The sequence below is a fragment of the Mandrillus leucophaeus genome, unplaced genomic scaffold (genome assembly GCF_000951045.1).
Source record: "Mandrillus leucophaeus isolate KB7577 unplaced genomic scaffold, Mleu.le_1.0 Scaffold262, whole genome shotgun sequence".
In the NCBI taxonomy this organism is placed as follows: domain Eukaryota; kingdom Metazoa; phylum Chordata; class Mammalia; order Primates; family Cercopithecidae; genus Mandrillus; species Mandrillus leucophaeus.
This window is the reverse complement of record NW_012102721.1, coordinates 3,225,562-3,242,853: the sequence shown is the minus strand read 5'-3', so window position 1 is coordinate 3,242,853 and position 17,292 is coordinate 3,225,562. Positions and strand designations below refer to the sequence as shown.

The 17,292-nt window shown below is 43.2% G+C and overlaps 1 protein-coding gene across 1 annotated transcript in view; it reads left to right on the top strand.

The window, feature by feature from the left end:
- DSCAM (Down syndrome cell adhesion molecule) overlaps positions 1-17,292 on the top strand; it is a 909,566-nt gene that overhangs the window by 180,024 nt on the left and 712,250 nt on the right. The window contains exon 3 of the mRNA XM_011984189.1: positions 5,638-5,784. Coding sequence (XP_011839579.1) covers positions 5,638-5,784 — 147 coding nt within the window. The remainder of the gene's footprint in view (positions 1-5,637; positions 5,785-17,292) is intronic.

The window sequence follows — 17,292 nt, the reverse complement described above, 5'->3', positions numbered from 1 at the left end:
GCAAAACTTTTAATGACGGTCTTACAAGATCCGGAACCTGGTAGGCAGGCACACCAGGGCAGTTAGAGCAGGTAATTTATTGCCTAGCAAGCAAGTCCCTCCCCCAGTTCCTCATTGGTTGAGTACTTTGGAGTTATGATATTCCTGGACATCGCCTAAGTTTTATTATCCACCTTATAAGGTTATAACCCAATCCCCTTCCTCACTTAAGTTTTGATTTCCCAATAACAAAACTTTCTTCCCTTTTGTGGGCTGACCCCTCCTCTACATTCTGTTTGCTTATTGTGACCTTCTAGGTGCATGAGCCATGCAGTTTGTTACATCTGCAGGCTGGGTGCCAGTACTTAGATTTATTATGCCTTGAAAATGGGCCATTTAAAATGTTTTCTCACATTCAGTGCTCTCAGTGTACACCAACTGTGTGATCTCTTAATAAATAAGCTGTGTGTGTGTAATCAAAGTAAAGTTGATTTCAGTTTTACATAACTTCTTATAACTATAAGATGCTTTTTGTAAGCTTCATGGTAACCACAAAGTGAAAACCTATATTAGATATGCTAAAAATATGAAGAAGTATGAAAGAAACTGAAGAGGATACACACACGCAAAATGGAAAGATATTTCATGCTCATTGATTGGAAGAATTAATATTGTTAAAATATCTATACTACCCAAAGTGATCTACAGATTCAGGGCCATCCCTACCAATGACATGCTTCACAGAAATAGAAAAAAAAAAAATCCTTAACTTTGTATGAAACCACAAAAGACTCTGAAATGCTAAAGCAATCCTGAGCAAAAAGAACAAAACTGGAGGTATCACACAGTCTAATTTCAAAGAATACTACAGAGGTGTAGTACTGGTGTACTATAGCATAGTACTGACGTAAAACAGACACACAGACCACTGGGATAGAATAGAGAATCCAAATGTAAGTCCATGCACTTACTCCCGTATTTTTGACAAAGGTACCATGAACGCACATTCAGGAAAGGACAAGCTCTTTAAAAATTAGTGCTGGGAAAACTGGGTATCTATAAGCAAAAGAATGAAGCTAGATCCCTATCTTTAACCATGTATGAAAATCAACTCAAAATGGATTAAAGACTTAAATTAGGTCTTGAAACTATGAAACTACTAAAAGAAAACACTAGGGAAACACTATAGGAAATTAGTCCGGGCAAAGATTCTTGGGGTAAGGCCTCAAAGGCACAGGCAACAAAAGCAAAAATAGACAAATAGGATTACATCAAGCAGAAAAGCTCTGCACAGCAAAGAAAATAGTCAGCAAAGTTGAAGACATAGCATGCAGAATGGGGAGACTATTAATATTTGCAAACTATCCATCCAATAAGAATATAATGATGGATGAAACTGGAGGTTACTGTGCTAAGTGAAATAAGCCAGGCTCAGACAGACACACGTTACATGTTCTCACTCATATATGGGATCTGGAAACGTGGATCTTATGGAGGTAGAGAGTGGAATGGCGGATACCAGAGGCTGGGAAGCAAGGGGATGAGAGGGGATAAAGAGTAGTTGATTGAGGGGTATAAAAATGCAGTTAAATAGAAGGAATATGTTCTAACATTTGCTGCCACAATAGGGAAATTATAGTTAATAATTGTATATTTTTAAATTGCTAGAAGAAAAAAAATTTACAGTGTTCCCAACACAGGGAAAAGATTGAAGTGACTGATATTCCAATTACCCTGATTTTATGATTATACATTTTATACAGGTATCAAAACATCACATGTACCCCCAAAATATGTACAACTCTTATATCACAATGAAAATATTTGATTAAAAAATAAATAGGCCTGATTTTATTTCAAAGTCATATTACCAGGGATTTTTTTTTCTGATCTAAAAAGATGACAAATTTTGCTGAATGAAGGCTCAAATGATTACAGTGGACCCTGCTGGCATCCCTGAATCAGATCCCCCAAGGTCTGTGTGCTGGTTGCCAAGAACGTGAACCTGAAGCCTTCAGAAGATTGCTTGGGCACTGGAGCCGTTGACAGAAACAAGAGTGGGAAATGCCTGGGAGTTCCAACCTCCTGAGGCCAGCCCTAAGCCAATGACAGACAGCTCAACAACAGGGAATCCCGGCTCCTCTGCATGGCCATGCGTGTCAGGCGTGGCTGGGACTTCACCTGAAACTACATGCCTGCTTTGCTGCTTCCCTCCTGCCCTACTCACACTCTCCCTGCCTCTCAGGATTGTGTCCCTGCTCAGTCACTTGAACCTAGCTCCTCCTCTTGGGGTCGAATAAGGAGAAGGGACGGGGAGTGTGCAGTTTTCTTCTGATCCCCGTTCTCTCTGAGCGAGCTGGGGTTCAGAGCACCACAGTGCTGTCCCTGCTTTGAGAAGATCTGGGCTTTCAGGGGAGAGCCTTACGTAGGACGCCAAGCACAGTACTTAGATAATACTCTTATCTTCTAACGCAGATGTCAGTCACATTTAAAACAAAGTGTATTTTTTTGCCAGCATCTCAGGTTTCTAGCCCAGTCTCTGTGACAAAGTTAGCAGCAGTCAGATGTAGAATGAAGATCAAAGCTGCACCCATGTCTTCGGGCTGACTGTGGGCTCAGGAAACTCATAGGGCCCTCTGAGAGGTATACCCCCATAGACAGCAATGTTGGTGTCTTAAGTTATGGGGGCCTCAGGAACAAACAATGCTCTGTTACAAAGATCGGGAGCTTTAATAAAACCCTGATTTGCATTTTTTAAAAAAACTATAGATAGTGGCTATAAATTCAAATGTGCATACATGTATATTCTGTAAAAGGATTAGAAGTTCTCCCAGAATGGAAGATCTTTCTATATATTCAGTCTCAAAATATGTATTGAATACCTCCTGTGCGCCAAGTATTTTCTAAGATAATTTTTTAAAGACTCGCTACATGGGCTGTCTTTGTGGAATGAGTAATTGAATAAGGAGAAGGGACGGGGAGTGTGCAGTTTTCTTCTGATCCCCATTCTCTCTGAGCGAGCTGGGGTTCAGAGCACCACAGTGCTGTCTCTGCTTTGAGAAGATCTGGGCTTCTTAGGGCTGACCTGGAGGTTGGAGAAGCAAAAGTCACACAGGTTTAAAATTGTGACTGATGAGGTGCCCTGGTACTGGTGAGGGCAGTGGGTAGCTAGAGAGGAGAAAACTCCATGATATGTGGGTAAGTGCTGGGACTGAGGGGTTTCCTAGAATATTGGACATTGGGTAGTAACACTGGAAATGTCCCCGGTCAGTCACCCCCTATTTTTATGGCTCCTGTGATCCCGTCTACTGTGGGGCTGTACACCTGGTGGGAAGGCATTTCCTGTATCTCCCGGTAAACAGGTGAACATCTTATCTTTTCACTTTCCTGTATGATACATGAAACTTGACCCCTTTCCTTGATTTCTATTAAAAATTATCCTACTTAAGTCATTAATGTTTGAAGCAGAGTCTGTGGAAGGTTTGGGGAGACAGAGTGATTTTATTGCTAAGAAACAAGCATCACACAGACAAAGGAGCTTACATTGAAATCATACCCCTGCTTAGGGGCCCCATCCCTGTGACAGTAGACTCTCTCTCTGTTGGCCAGTCCCTCTTTCTCCTCTGTCCTCCATCCTCCTCTTCTCTGTCTTCTGCTTCTCACCATGCCCAGATTCTCACTCACCGATGAGTTTGATTAGTTTGCCTGTATCTTTGTAATCTCCTTCTATTCTATGATTGTAGACCTCAGTTCTCAGCAAGGGTTTACTTATACAGGAGCCTTCCTGTACAAAGTCAGTTCCCTCCTCCGGGTGTAAGGTTGTTGCTGAGGTCGGCCTCTTGGGCGCCCTGAATTTTTGCCTAGTGGACCTCCTGCAGGAGGTGTGGAATTGCTGCCTGGACCCTCACCTCATGCTGCATGGGGATTACAGTGGTGGGGGTCGCAGAAGATTTCAATACTTGGAAAAATCTCTCTAGTTAGAGACCAGAATGAAGGAATTCTCCAAGTTGGGGAAAAATGTTAATGTTAAAAATGGAAACTGGAGAGGAAGGCTCTCATGAAAGACATGCTTTACTATGAAAATGCTCAGCGTATCACAGGGTTAGCCAAGCCTTAACAATCCTCTTCTAAAGAGCTCACCTCTGCCTACTGGGGGATTTCCCTTGAGAAATTCACCTTTAGCTTTGTTGGTGTGTTAGCACCTTTTGAAACCATGTTCACGGCCAGTTTTCATGGCACGTATTTGTCCAGTAAGTGATTGATTCTTTAAGTGAGCTGGTATATGGTAGACTATAGATTATCTCTGTGGATATCTTAGAAAATCGTAGACTTACAGGATTTAGACTTTGAAGAGGTTCCCACCACAATGCCCTCATTTTAAATTTGAGGAAAACAAAGCTCTAAAGAAGTGAGGCTGGCACATCTAATTGGGACTAGATTCATCAATGTCTTATTTCCCTGGAGACAGATCTTCCCCAACCCTGGGGATCCATCTCTGGCTATTGGCAAATGTGGCCTTACCCAACCTATTTCTAGCAGACACTGTTGAATTTTCACCAACATTTACTGATTCACCACAGTCACCCTGGGGGGCAGGTGTTACCAACACCATCCCGTTGGTACAGATGGTGAGAGGATGTGCTCACTGCCTCACAATCAGGGAGTGGCTGAGCTTGGATTTGAACCCAGGGAGTTGGGCCTGCTAGGTAGGCTCTCAACACCAGTACCACCCTGCCTGTGAGCCCAGACATCAAGGACGTGGACGTGCACTCTGCACTCTTTCTGGGATGCTGCTATCATTGGAAGTGTTTGAGCAGGCTGTCTAATCAACATCCTTCCCTAAACAACGGAAAACAGGATCAATGTTTCCCAAACTGCTTTGAAACTGTCATTTAAAAATTTACTGATGAAAAGTTATTTTAATTGTCTCTGAGTTTTCAAGGCTTTCCAGAAAAAAAAAAAAAGTCTTGCTCGAGTTTTTTATTCATTTTTTGCAGTCAGAAAAAAAAAAAAAAAACATTCTTCCTCAGCCCTTAGAGGACCAGGAGCAGTTTGCTATCATCATAACTCTGCAGAGCCAGCAATTTTTCTTTCATGAAGCTATTTCCTATCTCTTGATACCTTCAAGGGGTCTATTAACTGTTTTAGATTGTACTCCGGCCCCTTGGTATAGAGTGTAGTGTATTTTTTTTTTTTCTTCACCCAGGCTGGAGTGCAGTGGTATGATTATAGCTCACTGCAGCCTCAACCTCCCAGGCTCAGGTAATCTCATCTCAGCCTCCCAAGTAGCTGGGACTACAATCACACACCACCATGCCCAGCTAATTTTTTTGTATTTTTAGTAGAGACAGGGTGTTGCCATGTTGCCCAGGCTGGTCTTGAACTCCTAGGCACAAGTGATCCACCCATCTTGTCCTCCCAAAGTGGTGGGATTACAGGCATGAGACACCTTACCTAGCCATGTATTGTTAAGGGAATGAATGTTTTCTTAAGTCAGGTGATGAAAGACGTGAAATGTAAGTATCTTAACTGTGTTCCAGAAAGATATGTTATGCAATTGATGTGTGTGTGTGCTGCAATGTATACATTACAATGAGATACTCTCAGAATGAACCTGTGGACTGTGTGCCTTACTGAGGTCCTCTTTCTGCCTTCCAGTTTTACGGGAGCCCTATACAGTCCGTGTGGAGGACCAGAAAACCATGAGAGGCAATGTTGCGGTCTTCAAGTGCATTATCCCCTCCTCGGTGGAGGCGTACATCACTGTCGTCTCATGGGAGAAAGACACTGTTTCACTTGTCTCAGGTAGGCTTTGCATCTCCAGGGTGCAGGATGCCATGCTCACCTTCTGAAAAGGTTATTTCAGAGATGGAATCGGGTCTCCGTTTATGGGTTCATTATAATTCAGAATTAGTATTCTTAAGGTTGATGCTATTTTGTAAGTAAACCTGAAATAAGTGTTTGGCTTATAATGCTTGATTCAGACATCCTTTGGTGAGTTGACTGATGAAGAGAAATTAGTTACCGGCACTGTAACTGTAGCCATTATGTTAACTTTTTTGAGAAAATTGTGGTTTTATGTTTGCTTCTAAAAACAAGGTAGTAGTATTTTGCATCTGTGAGAAACCTCAGCATTGCACATATAGCTGATATTCTGAAACTAAAACCTGGAAAGTGGAGACCCTGTTTTCTTGCCCTTTGGGTGTTTTCCAGTTTCTTGAGAGTTATGTTGTATCTCTGACCTATTTATTGAAGATTCTACTAAGAATATATATGTAGCCCTGAAATGTATATTTGCATATGAATAATTTGTTGGCTTATGTTTGGTATCTAGAAAAGATTTTAAATTTAGCCTCCAAGAAACTTCAGTTCTTTATTTCTAACGGTGTTGAATTCTTGCTCTGCGCTATTGATTTCTTGCTGTGTTATTTACCTGAAAAGGCTACTGTCCGCGTGATGCGTGGTGTTTCTGTTCTGTACATCCTCGGATAATGACTGTTGGCATATCTCGAAATGTGTGTTGGCTGCTTTCGGAAAAGAATTGTGAGGAGCATAGTCTGTGTTCCGACATGGATTATAAATAGTTGCCTTTTTTAAACATGTCTTTATGACCTCACATGCAGATGCACACACACACACAACACATGTTAACACACCTTTTGACTAAGCAACATTTTATCAATTTATAGAGAGAAGAATTTGGAACTAAACCCTCATGCTGACACACCATTTTTGTTTTTCAGCCTGTTGATTAGCTAGAGAGGTCGATTACTCTACACCAACGACCAGAAGGCATTTAAAAGATCCAAATCAAAATTGAAATACATTGCCGTCATAGCACATTACAGGAATCTAGGATATAATGGAATTCTTAGTTTTTATTAAAAGAAATTGTCTTTACAGTGAATTCAAAACCCCTCATGCTTCAATGAACAATACATTCCTTGCTGTTATGTTGATTAATCATCATAATTTAACTTAGGGTGTTGAAAAATACTAAGCTTAATAGCTGAAATGTGCTTGTGATAATCAGAATAGAGACTCACTTATACACTTTTATTTGCTAATTTTCTATGTTGAAACATCTTCATCTTCTCTCTTTAGGGGTCATGTTATTTTTCTTAATGGCAAATGGAAGGATTTGATGACAGTCATCTGACTAAGTTCGGAGTCAGACGGGAGAGGCCCTCAAATTTATATGGCAAGGGAGTATAGATTCAGGGAGGGGAAGAATTGGGGTCTATCTTTTCAGTCGTCCAGACTCAGGGACCTAGAATGGAGACCTCATCATCGTTTAACCCTATCATCCAAATTTGTGGCTTCAGGGTCTGCTCTGGCAGAGGCAGAGACCATGGGAGAATTACAAACATCTTCTTAGTGCTTCCACTTGGAGGTGACACATGTTATCTCTGCTCATGTTTAATTGGACAAAGCAAGTCTCATGGCCATGCCTGACCTCCATGGGGCATGTGCCTAAAGGAAGAGAAGAACTGAAATCTGGGTGAGAAATTGAGATATCTACCAGGAGGATTTTTAAACCTTTATTTTAAGTTCAGGGGTACATGTGCAGATTTGTTACACAGGTAAACTTGTGTCATGGCAGTTTGTTGTAGATTATTTCGTCACCTGGGTATTAAGCCTAGAACCCATTAGTTAATTTTCCTGATCCTCTCCCTCCTCCCACCCTCCACCCTGAAGTAGGCCCTAGTGTGTGTTGTTCCCCTCTATGTGTCCATGTGTTCTCATCATTTAGCTCCCACTCATAAGTGAGAACATGTTCTACCAGGAGGATTTTTAAATATATGTGGTTATGCATAATATGTTTGTTCTTTTGTTTCCTAGACGTCTTTAATTAGCAGCATCCTCATGTTCATGTTTCACCTTTTTGCAATCTCTGTGAACAGACTTTATTTTCCTTCAAATGTGAACCTAATTAAATAAAAAAAGGAAATGTATATCTAGTGAGGGGATGATGCTGGCATACAGAATATAGAGTTTATGTCTCTCTGATAGGAACTGTTAAAGCCCATGTCCTCTCCTCAGTCAGATAGTGGAGCTTCATCCTTTCATACAATTTTAAACGCAAAAGTTTTGGAGAAGCACTTGGCTTTTACTTCACAACAGCATCTAGAAAATAAATACAACACAGGTGTTTATCTTATTGAGGAATACATCATCAGTAAGAAGCTTTGGTTTGTTTGTAAGTAAGTCATTGAAAGAAAGAGAGAGAGAGACTTCATATCCGGTCGTTCAACCTGAGTCGAATAGACTTGTCACTAAAAATGACCTTGTAAATGACAACAAGGCCCCAAAGCAGTGGCATGATCTGCTTATAGAAAGTCTGGAAATTGAGCATTTTACCTGACTTCTCTTGCTCACTGCTGCAGTCAGACCCTGTTCCCAATGTCTGAGCTCCACCCATCAACAAGGCCCAGAAAAGGAGGTCATGAAGTCACTGGAGGTGACACATGGTTTAAAACATTGGAGATCTTAATAAATAAACCATGCTCAGGAGGTTTAGGTGGAGAAGGGTTATATTTCTCTCTGGTTACCAGGACAAGGCACAGATAAGGACAGAGGACAACCTCCTTCCCCCATCACCCAGGCTGTGCCAGGGGTGGAGGGCGCTAAAAGGAGGACCCTCCCTCCTCCACGCTGGCCGGGGCTGAGTCACTCTGGGGAAGCACCGGGATTCTTGGCTTCACGGAATGACCTTGCATGGCACAGAAAACCCCAGGAACACAGGGACTTTTTCTAAATTAGTCCTGACCTTCAGGGAAGCTGTCCTGAATGCCATATGCACAGCAGATGATCTGTAAAAGGTTAATTTGTCTCTGTTTTGTATATAAACTGTAACTCCTGCTGAACTAGTTTGGATTTATTCCTTGGCATGGCCGTCTCCCAGGTCTCTCTTCCCGGATTATCAAGTCATCCCAGCCTGCTGGGATCTGGCTGGGAAGTTTGTCCCAGGAAGGATTCCTACTCTGCACAGATCACTTCCTTTAGTGGTTGATTCTCTCCGTGGAGAAAAGCGATTAACTAAATCAGCCATGGAAATAAGCCTGTGCAAGTATCTTAGTGAGTGAGTTAGGAGCAGGTATAGGAGTGCCAGAGAGTTGACCTAGGAAAGCTGGGAGCTGATGGCAGTCAGGAGAGGGTCCAGAAACATGATTCACAGGCCAAGGCCCAAGGTGCCCTGCTGGGTTCCCGGGAAGAGTGTGACTTGTCAGCCTGAGGGATACTTAGGTGCTCAGCCTTGACTGTTGGGAGATCCCCTGGGAAGGTCAGAGCAGCAAAGGCCTGCTTCGAACAGATGAGCTTGGGGTTTATGTGAATCTCTAGGCCAGGGGACCTTTGGAAATCCTGGTGAAGGTAAATGGGTGTTTGTCTTCTGCAAATTCTTTTTTAATGAAAAGCAAAATTAAATATGTTGCTGTATTTCCCTAAAAAGAAACAAATTGGTTTCTATTAGTGTGTCTCACTAGGTTTTGCCCTTTATTTTGGTTAAGAAAACAAATGAGTAAGTTATTTTCTTGAGAAGCACAAATGCAGTGTTTGTCAGGGTTTAATGAGTGTCGTCCATTGTCACGGTTGCTTTCGGGAGCTTACTGCACATGAGGGCCTGCATTGATTTCTTTCCAGGGCAGGCTTCGGTTGGCCTGAAGGTAGACGCAGGAATCCAGTTATGCCTCTTCATCATATGAGGCCATGAGGCTACCAATATCAAGGACATTAATGAGTTCATTGATTTTGAGTGACCTTTGGAAAGAATACCCCAACAGCCGAAAAGTAGAAATCCCATAATTCCACTAAATGGAGGAAAGATTCATAATATCTGATGTTGCTTTTCTGCCTGCGTGGGCTCTTCTCTGGGCCCTGGGGCCTCACAGGGTGACCCTTCCCTCTGGTATGATGGATGGGGGTGGGGTCGTAAATGAGCAGAGGAAAAACATCTCAGGGACAGGCACACAAGGTGCCATCAGGTGACCTCAGTTAATATGACAGATTCTGACCTATTGTCTTCTTAACTCTCTAAAATAAGCCAGGAAAAACAAGAGTCATGATGTCCATGTGGATTTTTTTAGACATCCTTATCACTTATCCTAAGCTGCAATGAAATCCTTTTAAATGCCATAATATTAATGTAGCCCAGTAAAAATATAGTAGCTTGAATAGCGACGTGCTTTTGGAGGTGTTGCTGATGTGGAGATACATAAGACACCATCCTGGAAAAAAACAATATCACCGGCTTTATATTTGGGTTTCCCTTGACAAGCCTGTTGTGAATTTCCTCCCGATTAGGGAGGCCAGCAATAAGAGAGCCCAGCCTTCCGTTTCTGTTTCTTCTGATAAAATTGTGAGAATCTCACCAGGGGTTTAGCTACATTAACATCAAAGACACAGCCCAAGGGTAACTGGATTTGGAAAACGGAAAAAGCAAACATTTTACTATTCCCAGAGAAACTGCCTCCCTCTTTAGCAGTGGCCCAATTTTCTGCTGTCATATTTCCTATCTGAATACTTCTATTAGTGATGATTCAAGGAGAATTTTATCTCTTAGGATCACTGAGTTCAGGTCCAAGGATGATTATCTTCTTTCTGTGTTTTGGGTAAACGTAAACAATTTTCTGCCCACATGAAATATCAAAAGACGTAAACCAGCCACTTTACATGAAACATTTGCTGTAATTCTTCACTGCCACAGTTGGGTCTGGGCATCATAGATAACGCAAGACTTGGGCTTTAGGAAGCGCTGCCTCCCCAGGTCTCTCAGAGATGGTTTCTGCAGTTGAGATGCTGGGGGAGGTTCCTGCACTGTCCCTCTTGGGGTGTTAGTGCTGCAGTGGGCGCTTAGGGGCTAAGGCTGCAGCTACACACAGGGTTTTGCCTGGAGAAGTAGAGAAGGTTTCAGAAAGGAGGTTGTGATTTAAGAAAACCTTTGCATTTTAGACAGGGGAAAACAAATTATAGGTGCAGCCAACCAAATTAGACAAGGCTGCCCTTAAGCACGTTTTGGCAAACCAGATTGGATGCCATATATTCTCATGTGGAAAGGGAGGGAGAGCAGCACAGCTGTCGGGGGACCTGAGGGTCACGCTGTGGGGGGCCTCCACTTTGTGCACTCTTGACTATGGAAGTTAACCTTCCCTTTCTACGGCACTTCTATTGTGATTTTACTGCTCCTCACTGAGCATTTTCCAGACATCTGCTATGCTGTGGCTGCTACCTTGTGGAGACCTGAGTCTGCCCTCAGAGAGCTTATGAGTAAAAGAAATGAGATCAACATTAAAATGATGTAAAGTTAAAAAAAAACAAAACCAAAAACCTAGAGTCATCTGAAAGCCTCATCTTTGATTTTAAAAGTGCCAGAGAGTTGCAGAATTAAAGAAGCATTTAACATTCACTGAAAAGAAATTCGTAGGACCAAATGAAAAGTATAAAAGGAACACTTTTCTATCTGTTATCATCTACCTAGCTATCTGTCTTTGTATGTATCATCTAATCTTTTATTTGTATTGCTTTTAGTAAATAAGAAGCTCATTGTAAACACTGGAAAGTATTCCTGGCTCAGAACGTGCACAGCAGACTGGAATTAGAAAGGCGCAGAGATGTCATGCTTTCACCATGCTATATTTTTGGGAGTGAAGTAACCAAGAAATAGGAAGAGAGGGCCCTGGTCTCTTTCTTTTTTTAAATCATTAATTATGTTATACTTTTGCTATTTAAGTCTGTCGCTCACTAAATTAGTTTTTGCATGTTACCCCGCTGTCACCTGAAAGTAATTAAAAGCTGGTTGTTTACAGCTCTGGAGAGCCCCTGCGTGACACTAAGAATGGGGGTCATGCGAGATGAGGGGCACAGCCTGAGTCTCCAAACAGCTGCTAGCAAGGCTCCGAAGCAGCCGCAATAGCAGCTAGTCTGCAGGGCCTCAGCCTGCCAGCGGGAGACCTGCGCCCATTCTGAAAGCTGCAAACTGTGTTTTGTGGAGTACAACCCAACACAGAGAAGTACGCGTTTGACTTTTGAACTACCGAAACAAGTAGATAGACACATAGAGATAGGTATGTTAATACTTTTTCTTTAAAAAGGAAAGCAAGAAAAGAAAGCATTGGAGCAAATTTAGCCCAGAGGATCTCAGGAGGGGTGTGTGTACATGTGTGTGATGTGAGTGTCCTCTTATGTGTGTGGTGTTCGGTGTGGTGTGTGCATATGTGTGTGTGGTGCATGATGTGTGTGTGTAGCATGTGTGGTGTGTGCGTGGCATGTGGGGTGTGTACTCTGTGTGTATGTTGTGTTTGTGCCATGTATGGTGTGTGAGCTCCGTATGTGTGTGGGGTGTGTGTGTGGAGTGTGTGCTGTGTGTGGTGTGTGAGCTCTGTATGTGTGTGGAGGGTGTGTGTGTGATGTGTGTACTCTGCATCTGTGTGTTGTGTATGTGTGTGTAAAACCTCATTTGTTGGGCCACTAAGTCACACTAAAATGCCCCTTGATTTCCTATTTTAAGTTTCTGGAATATGACTTGAGTGCAACGCTGACTCAGGTTAGCTGGGTGACCTAGGGAAAGGCATTTCTATCTCTCTCAGGTTTGTTTGTTTTTTTTTTTTTTTTGCCTCAGCTTCCTCCCGTGGGTATACAGTGATTTCTGTGGTCCTCTCTCATAACATGATGTCAGAATATTAAAATTCCGAATTGAATAGTCCATCTATTAACCAACTACTGTCTAAGTTATTTTTTCACTTTCTTAGATTTAATCTTGCAGGATGTTATATGCGTGTGTCAAAGGTCCCCAAGCCCACCCTCAGGTTTGGTGATTTGCTGGGAACACTCAGCATGTAGCTGCATCCATGACTGTGACTTAATACAGGAGAAGGCTATGGAGCAAAAGCAGCAAAGGGAAAAGGCACATGAGGTGACGTTCAGGGGAAAGCGGGCCCCAGCTCTCAAGAGTCTTCTCCCTGTGGAATCACTCAGCATGCACTTAATTTCCCCAGCAATGAGTCGTGATAAGAGGTGCAATGTCGTCTACCAGGGGAGCTCCTGGAGACTCAGTGGCCAAGGTTTTCTTTGGGGACAGGTCACGTGGACACCCTGGTATGTTTGGCATGTACCAAAGTTCCAGACTGTAGAAGGAAGGCAGGTGCTCATCATGAACTGTCTTGCTTATGCAGTTTAGGCAGCGAGCCACTCTTAGGGTGGTGGGAACCCTTCCAATATCCCAGTTCCCAGATACCAGCCAAGGGTCAGTCTTGCAAGCAGCCCTTCATAAGAGTGATAGTCTCAGACCTACTGTGTTAACTCTTCTCTGTGCCATGCAACTTTTTAAATGATGTTGGCTCATCTTCATTTTCATACATTCAACAATCACTTTGCATATGCTCATCATGAAATGCTGGAGAAAGCAAATGAAGAAAATCTCTATTTTGTGTACTTTATTGCCTTGTACCCAAGTATTTCAAGCCTTAAGAAAGGTCTCATCTCAAATTATTTTAAGGTCTGAAAACACATTGACTCGTACTCTTCCCTTGCTCCACCTAAGTGTAAATGGAGTTCATTTTATATTCTGACATTAAGGATCTTCTGCCTTCTCTCTCTCTCCCTGTGATGTTTGGTTCTTTCTAGACATAGGAAACAGATGGCCAGCTAAGTCAATCAGATGTAATTTGGACACAAGCATATTCTCTGGTCTGTTGTTCATCTAGGAGTTTTCATTTCAGGAAAGTTCAAGAGAATAACAGGATCATTTAGAAAACAATGTCATGTAGTGATAACCAAATGCTGTTAGATTATTATTATTATCAACAAACTAAAATAGATGTCACAAATCAAGATTTGCTTAGACAATGTGCCACAGTATAAGAAAACAGGATTTGAGATTGAGAAATGTAATTTTGACTCAGAATAACTTACTAGCTACTCAAGAAGTCAGCGTGAACTCAAGGTATTGTCAAGAGCAGAGATAAAGGTGGGTTGGATGAGGCTTATGGTGCTGTGTCCTTTGCTCTGGGCTGGACCGGGTGGAGGAAGGTCTCCTCAGCAGGTGGGTTGGTTGGCCTCCAGAAATCCATCAGGCGGAGCCACCATGGCAGTAAGCCCTTTGTGGCTCTCCTTCTGAGCAGATGGGACAGGACAGTAAACTGTCCAGCAGCCCAGACTTCCTCTTTCCTCAGCAACTGCATCACCTGTGGAATCCCCAATCTAGGAGCCACCCCCCTTCCCTGCTCCACCGTCAGCCTGCAGAGCGTTGCTGCAGTCTGGGCACTCTGAGCATTTATGCCAGTCTGCGATCTCGGCTCACTGCAAGCTTTGCCTCCCAGGTTCAAGCGATTCTTCTGCCTCAGCCTCCCGAGTAGCTGGGACTATAGGCACATTCTGCCACACCTGGCTATTTTTTTTTTTAGTAGAGACGGGGTTACACCGTGTTAGCCAGGATGGTCTCGATCTCCTGACCTCGTAATCTGCCTGCCTCGGCCTCCCGAAGTGCTGGGATTATAGGCATGAGCCACCGTGCCCGGCCTGGTTTTAACCGGCTCTTCACTTCTTGTCCAGATGCTCAGGTGTTTTTTGCTGCCCCCGTCTATATAGCTGAAGAGGTCTTTCCCGAGCTTTTTCTCAGCGTCCTGGAGCACCCCATTCTCAACTCTGCTGCACCTACTCTCCAGCGTTCAAAAGATCGTAACTTTTCACTCTGCAGGGGCTGAGAACAGCTCTCTCAGACGACCCTTTCTACCTCCAGCATGGCTCAACCCCAAGTTCTCTCCCACAGGAAGAGATTTCCTCTTTCCTTCCAGCTTAGCCTCCCACCGTGCTGCCCTCCTGGTCCCTTTCCATGCTCCGACATTCTAGGACCTCTTTTCGTCAGCTGTGCCCTCTGTTGCTTCGGACAGCTTCTCTTTAGTCATTACCGTATTTCTTGTGACACAGGTGCTCAGGTCCCCCAGTTTTAAAGAAACCTTTCCCTTTGCCGACTTTCATACTTCTTTCTTTCTCTATCTTTACTTTCTTCCTTCCTTCCTTTCTTTCTCTTTCTTTCTCTTTCTTTCTCTCTCTCACTCCTTTCATTCTTTCTCTTTCTTCTGGCAAACTGTTTTGAGAGAATAGTTTATCCTAGTGAGTATCTTGGGCTCTGCCTGTTACACTCTACTGAAATTCACTACTTCAGGATCACCCGTGACTTCCAAATGTTAAATCCCAAGGCTGTCTCCTGGTCCAGTTTCTCTCTGACCTCCCTGTTACATGTACACAGTTGACCTACTTCCTCTGTTGGTTCCTGTATTTGGCAACTCTGGCTGCCAAAACAAAATATCACACACCGGGTGGCTTAAACAACAGCAAATTATTTCCTTATGGTCCTGGAGGCTAGAAGTTTGAGATCAGGCTGCCAACATGGTTAGGTTCTGATGGGGGCCTTGTCCTGGCGTGCAGATGGACACCTTCCTGTTGTCCTTGCATGACTGACTCTCTCATGTTTCTTCTTGCAAGGACACTAATTCTGTCTGATTAGGGGCCCACCCTTATGACCCCATTTAACCTTAATTACTTCCATACTCCAAATTACTTAGTAATTACTGTATTTCTTGTGAAACAGGTGCTCAGGTCCCCCAGATTTAAAGAAACTTTTCCCTTTTCCTTTGTCAACTAACTCCCCTTCCTTTCCCTTCCTTCCTCTCTTTCTTTCTTTCTTTCGCTCTTTCAGTCTTTCTCTCTCTCTCTTTCTCTCTTTCTCTGTCTCTCTTCTCCTCTCTCTTTCTATTTTTTTCTCTGCCTTTATTTCTTTTTTCTTTCTTACTTTTTTCTTTTTCTTTCTCTCTCTCTCTCTTTCATTCTTTCTTTGGGGTCAGGGCTTCATCATCTACAATATCAGGGGACACGAGGCAGTTCATAGCAGTTGCCCTCCTTTGGTTTGTATCAAACTACACTACCTGGTTGATCTTCTCTCCAATGATTTCTGTGCTATCTCTTTCCTTGAGTTTACACCTTCCCCACTCAGAAATGTATGTCAATCTAAAAGTCCAGTCCAAGCCACTTTCTGTATTGGTCATTTCATCATCTCCCAGGGCTTCATCCATGACTTGTACCTGTGTGACCCTAACTTCAGACCTGCCTTCTCTCCTGGTCCTGCTTATTCACTCCCCCTGCATCCCTCTGGCCTCCTCCAACAGAGGAAACCTCCCCCATGACCACAAAGGAATTTCCCTTTGCTTTACTCATTTATTATTTAATACAGTGACTGTATTAGTTTCCTAGGACTACAAAAAAAAAATACCAGGAACTGGGTAGTTTCAAACAATAGAAATTTATTTCCTCACAGTTCTGAAGTCCAGAAGTCCAAAGTCACAGTGTCAGCAGGGCTGTGCTGACTCAGAGGGCTGTGGGGAGGGTCCCTGTCAGGCCTCCCAGCACCTGGTGTTGCCTGAGGTCCTTGGCTCCTTGACATCCTTCACTTGCAGAAGTCTCACTCCATCCAGTCCCTCCCTCTACCGACATGTGACTTTCACCCTGTGTGTGTCTTTGCATTTCTTCTCCTTTTCTAATAAAGACAACAGTCCTATTGGATGAAGGGCCCACTTTGTTTCAGTATGGCTGCGTGGTAACTTAAATGCTTACATCTACCACAACCCTGTTTGCAAACAAGGTCACATTCTGAAGCTCCAGAAAGGACATTTTGGGGGGAAGCTATTTAACCCACTATGATTACAAATTTTTATATCTTTCCGTCTCCTGCTTGACGCACAGTAGACAACTGATAAATATATACACAATGACATTCTTAAAAAAAAAAAAAAGCGTTTGTAAAGGAAGGAAACAAAAAGCAGACAGTCCCATCAGGGTAGCCAGGAGTGCCGGTTCTCCAGGCCCTGTGCATCCCTGCAGCCCTGTCCAGGGTGACGCCAGCATCCAGCTGGCAGCTACACCACCAGCTGCTGCGGTCCCAGCTGCAAGTAGCCTGGTCTGTGTCAGACCGGGCTGGGGGCCAGTAGAGGAGAGGATCCAGGCAGTCCTGGACCAAGCACAGAGCAGCAGGCAAGCTCCTTCACCTGCATTTCAGATCCTCACATTCGGGTGCCATGGCTTATTGGGCATCTTCAAGTCCTGTGTTTCCTTCCTCAAAACGGAAAGGGGGAAATTTGTTAATGGACAAACGACTCATCAATTTCCCAAATGATTAGTAGTCTGAAAACATGTGCATGAAAAAATTGTCTCAAAAGTTACCCTTGATTACAACATTAATTCCAAACTAACTGAATTTTTATTGGATAAACTGTCACCTATGGTTGAAACTTCACCAACTAGATTCTATTTGCAAAGTTGTAT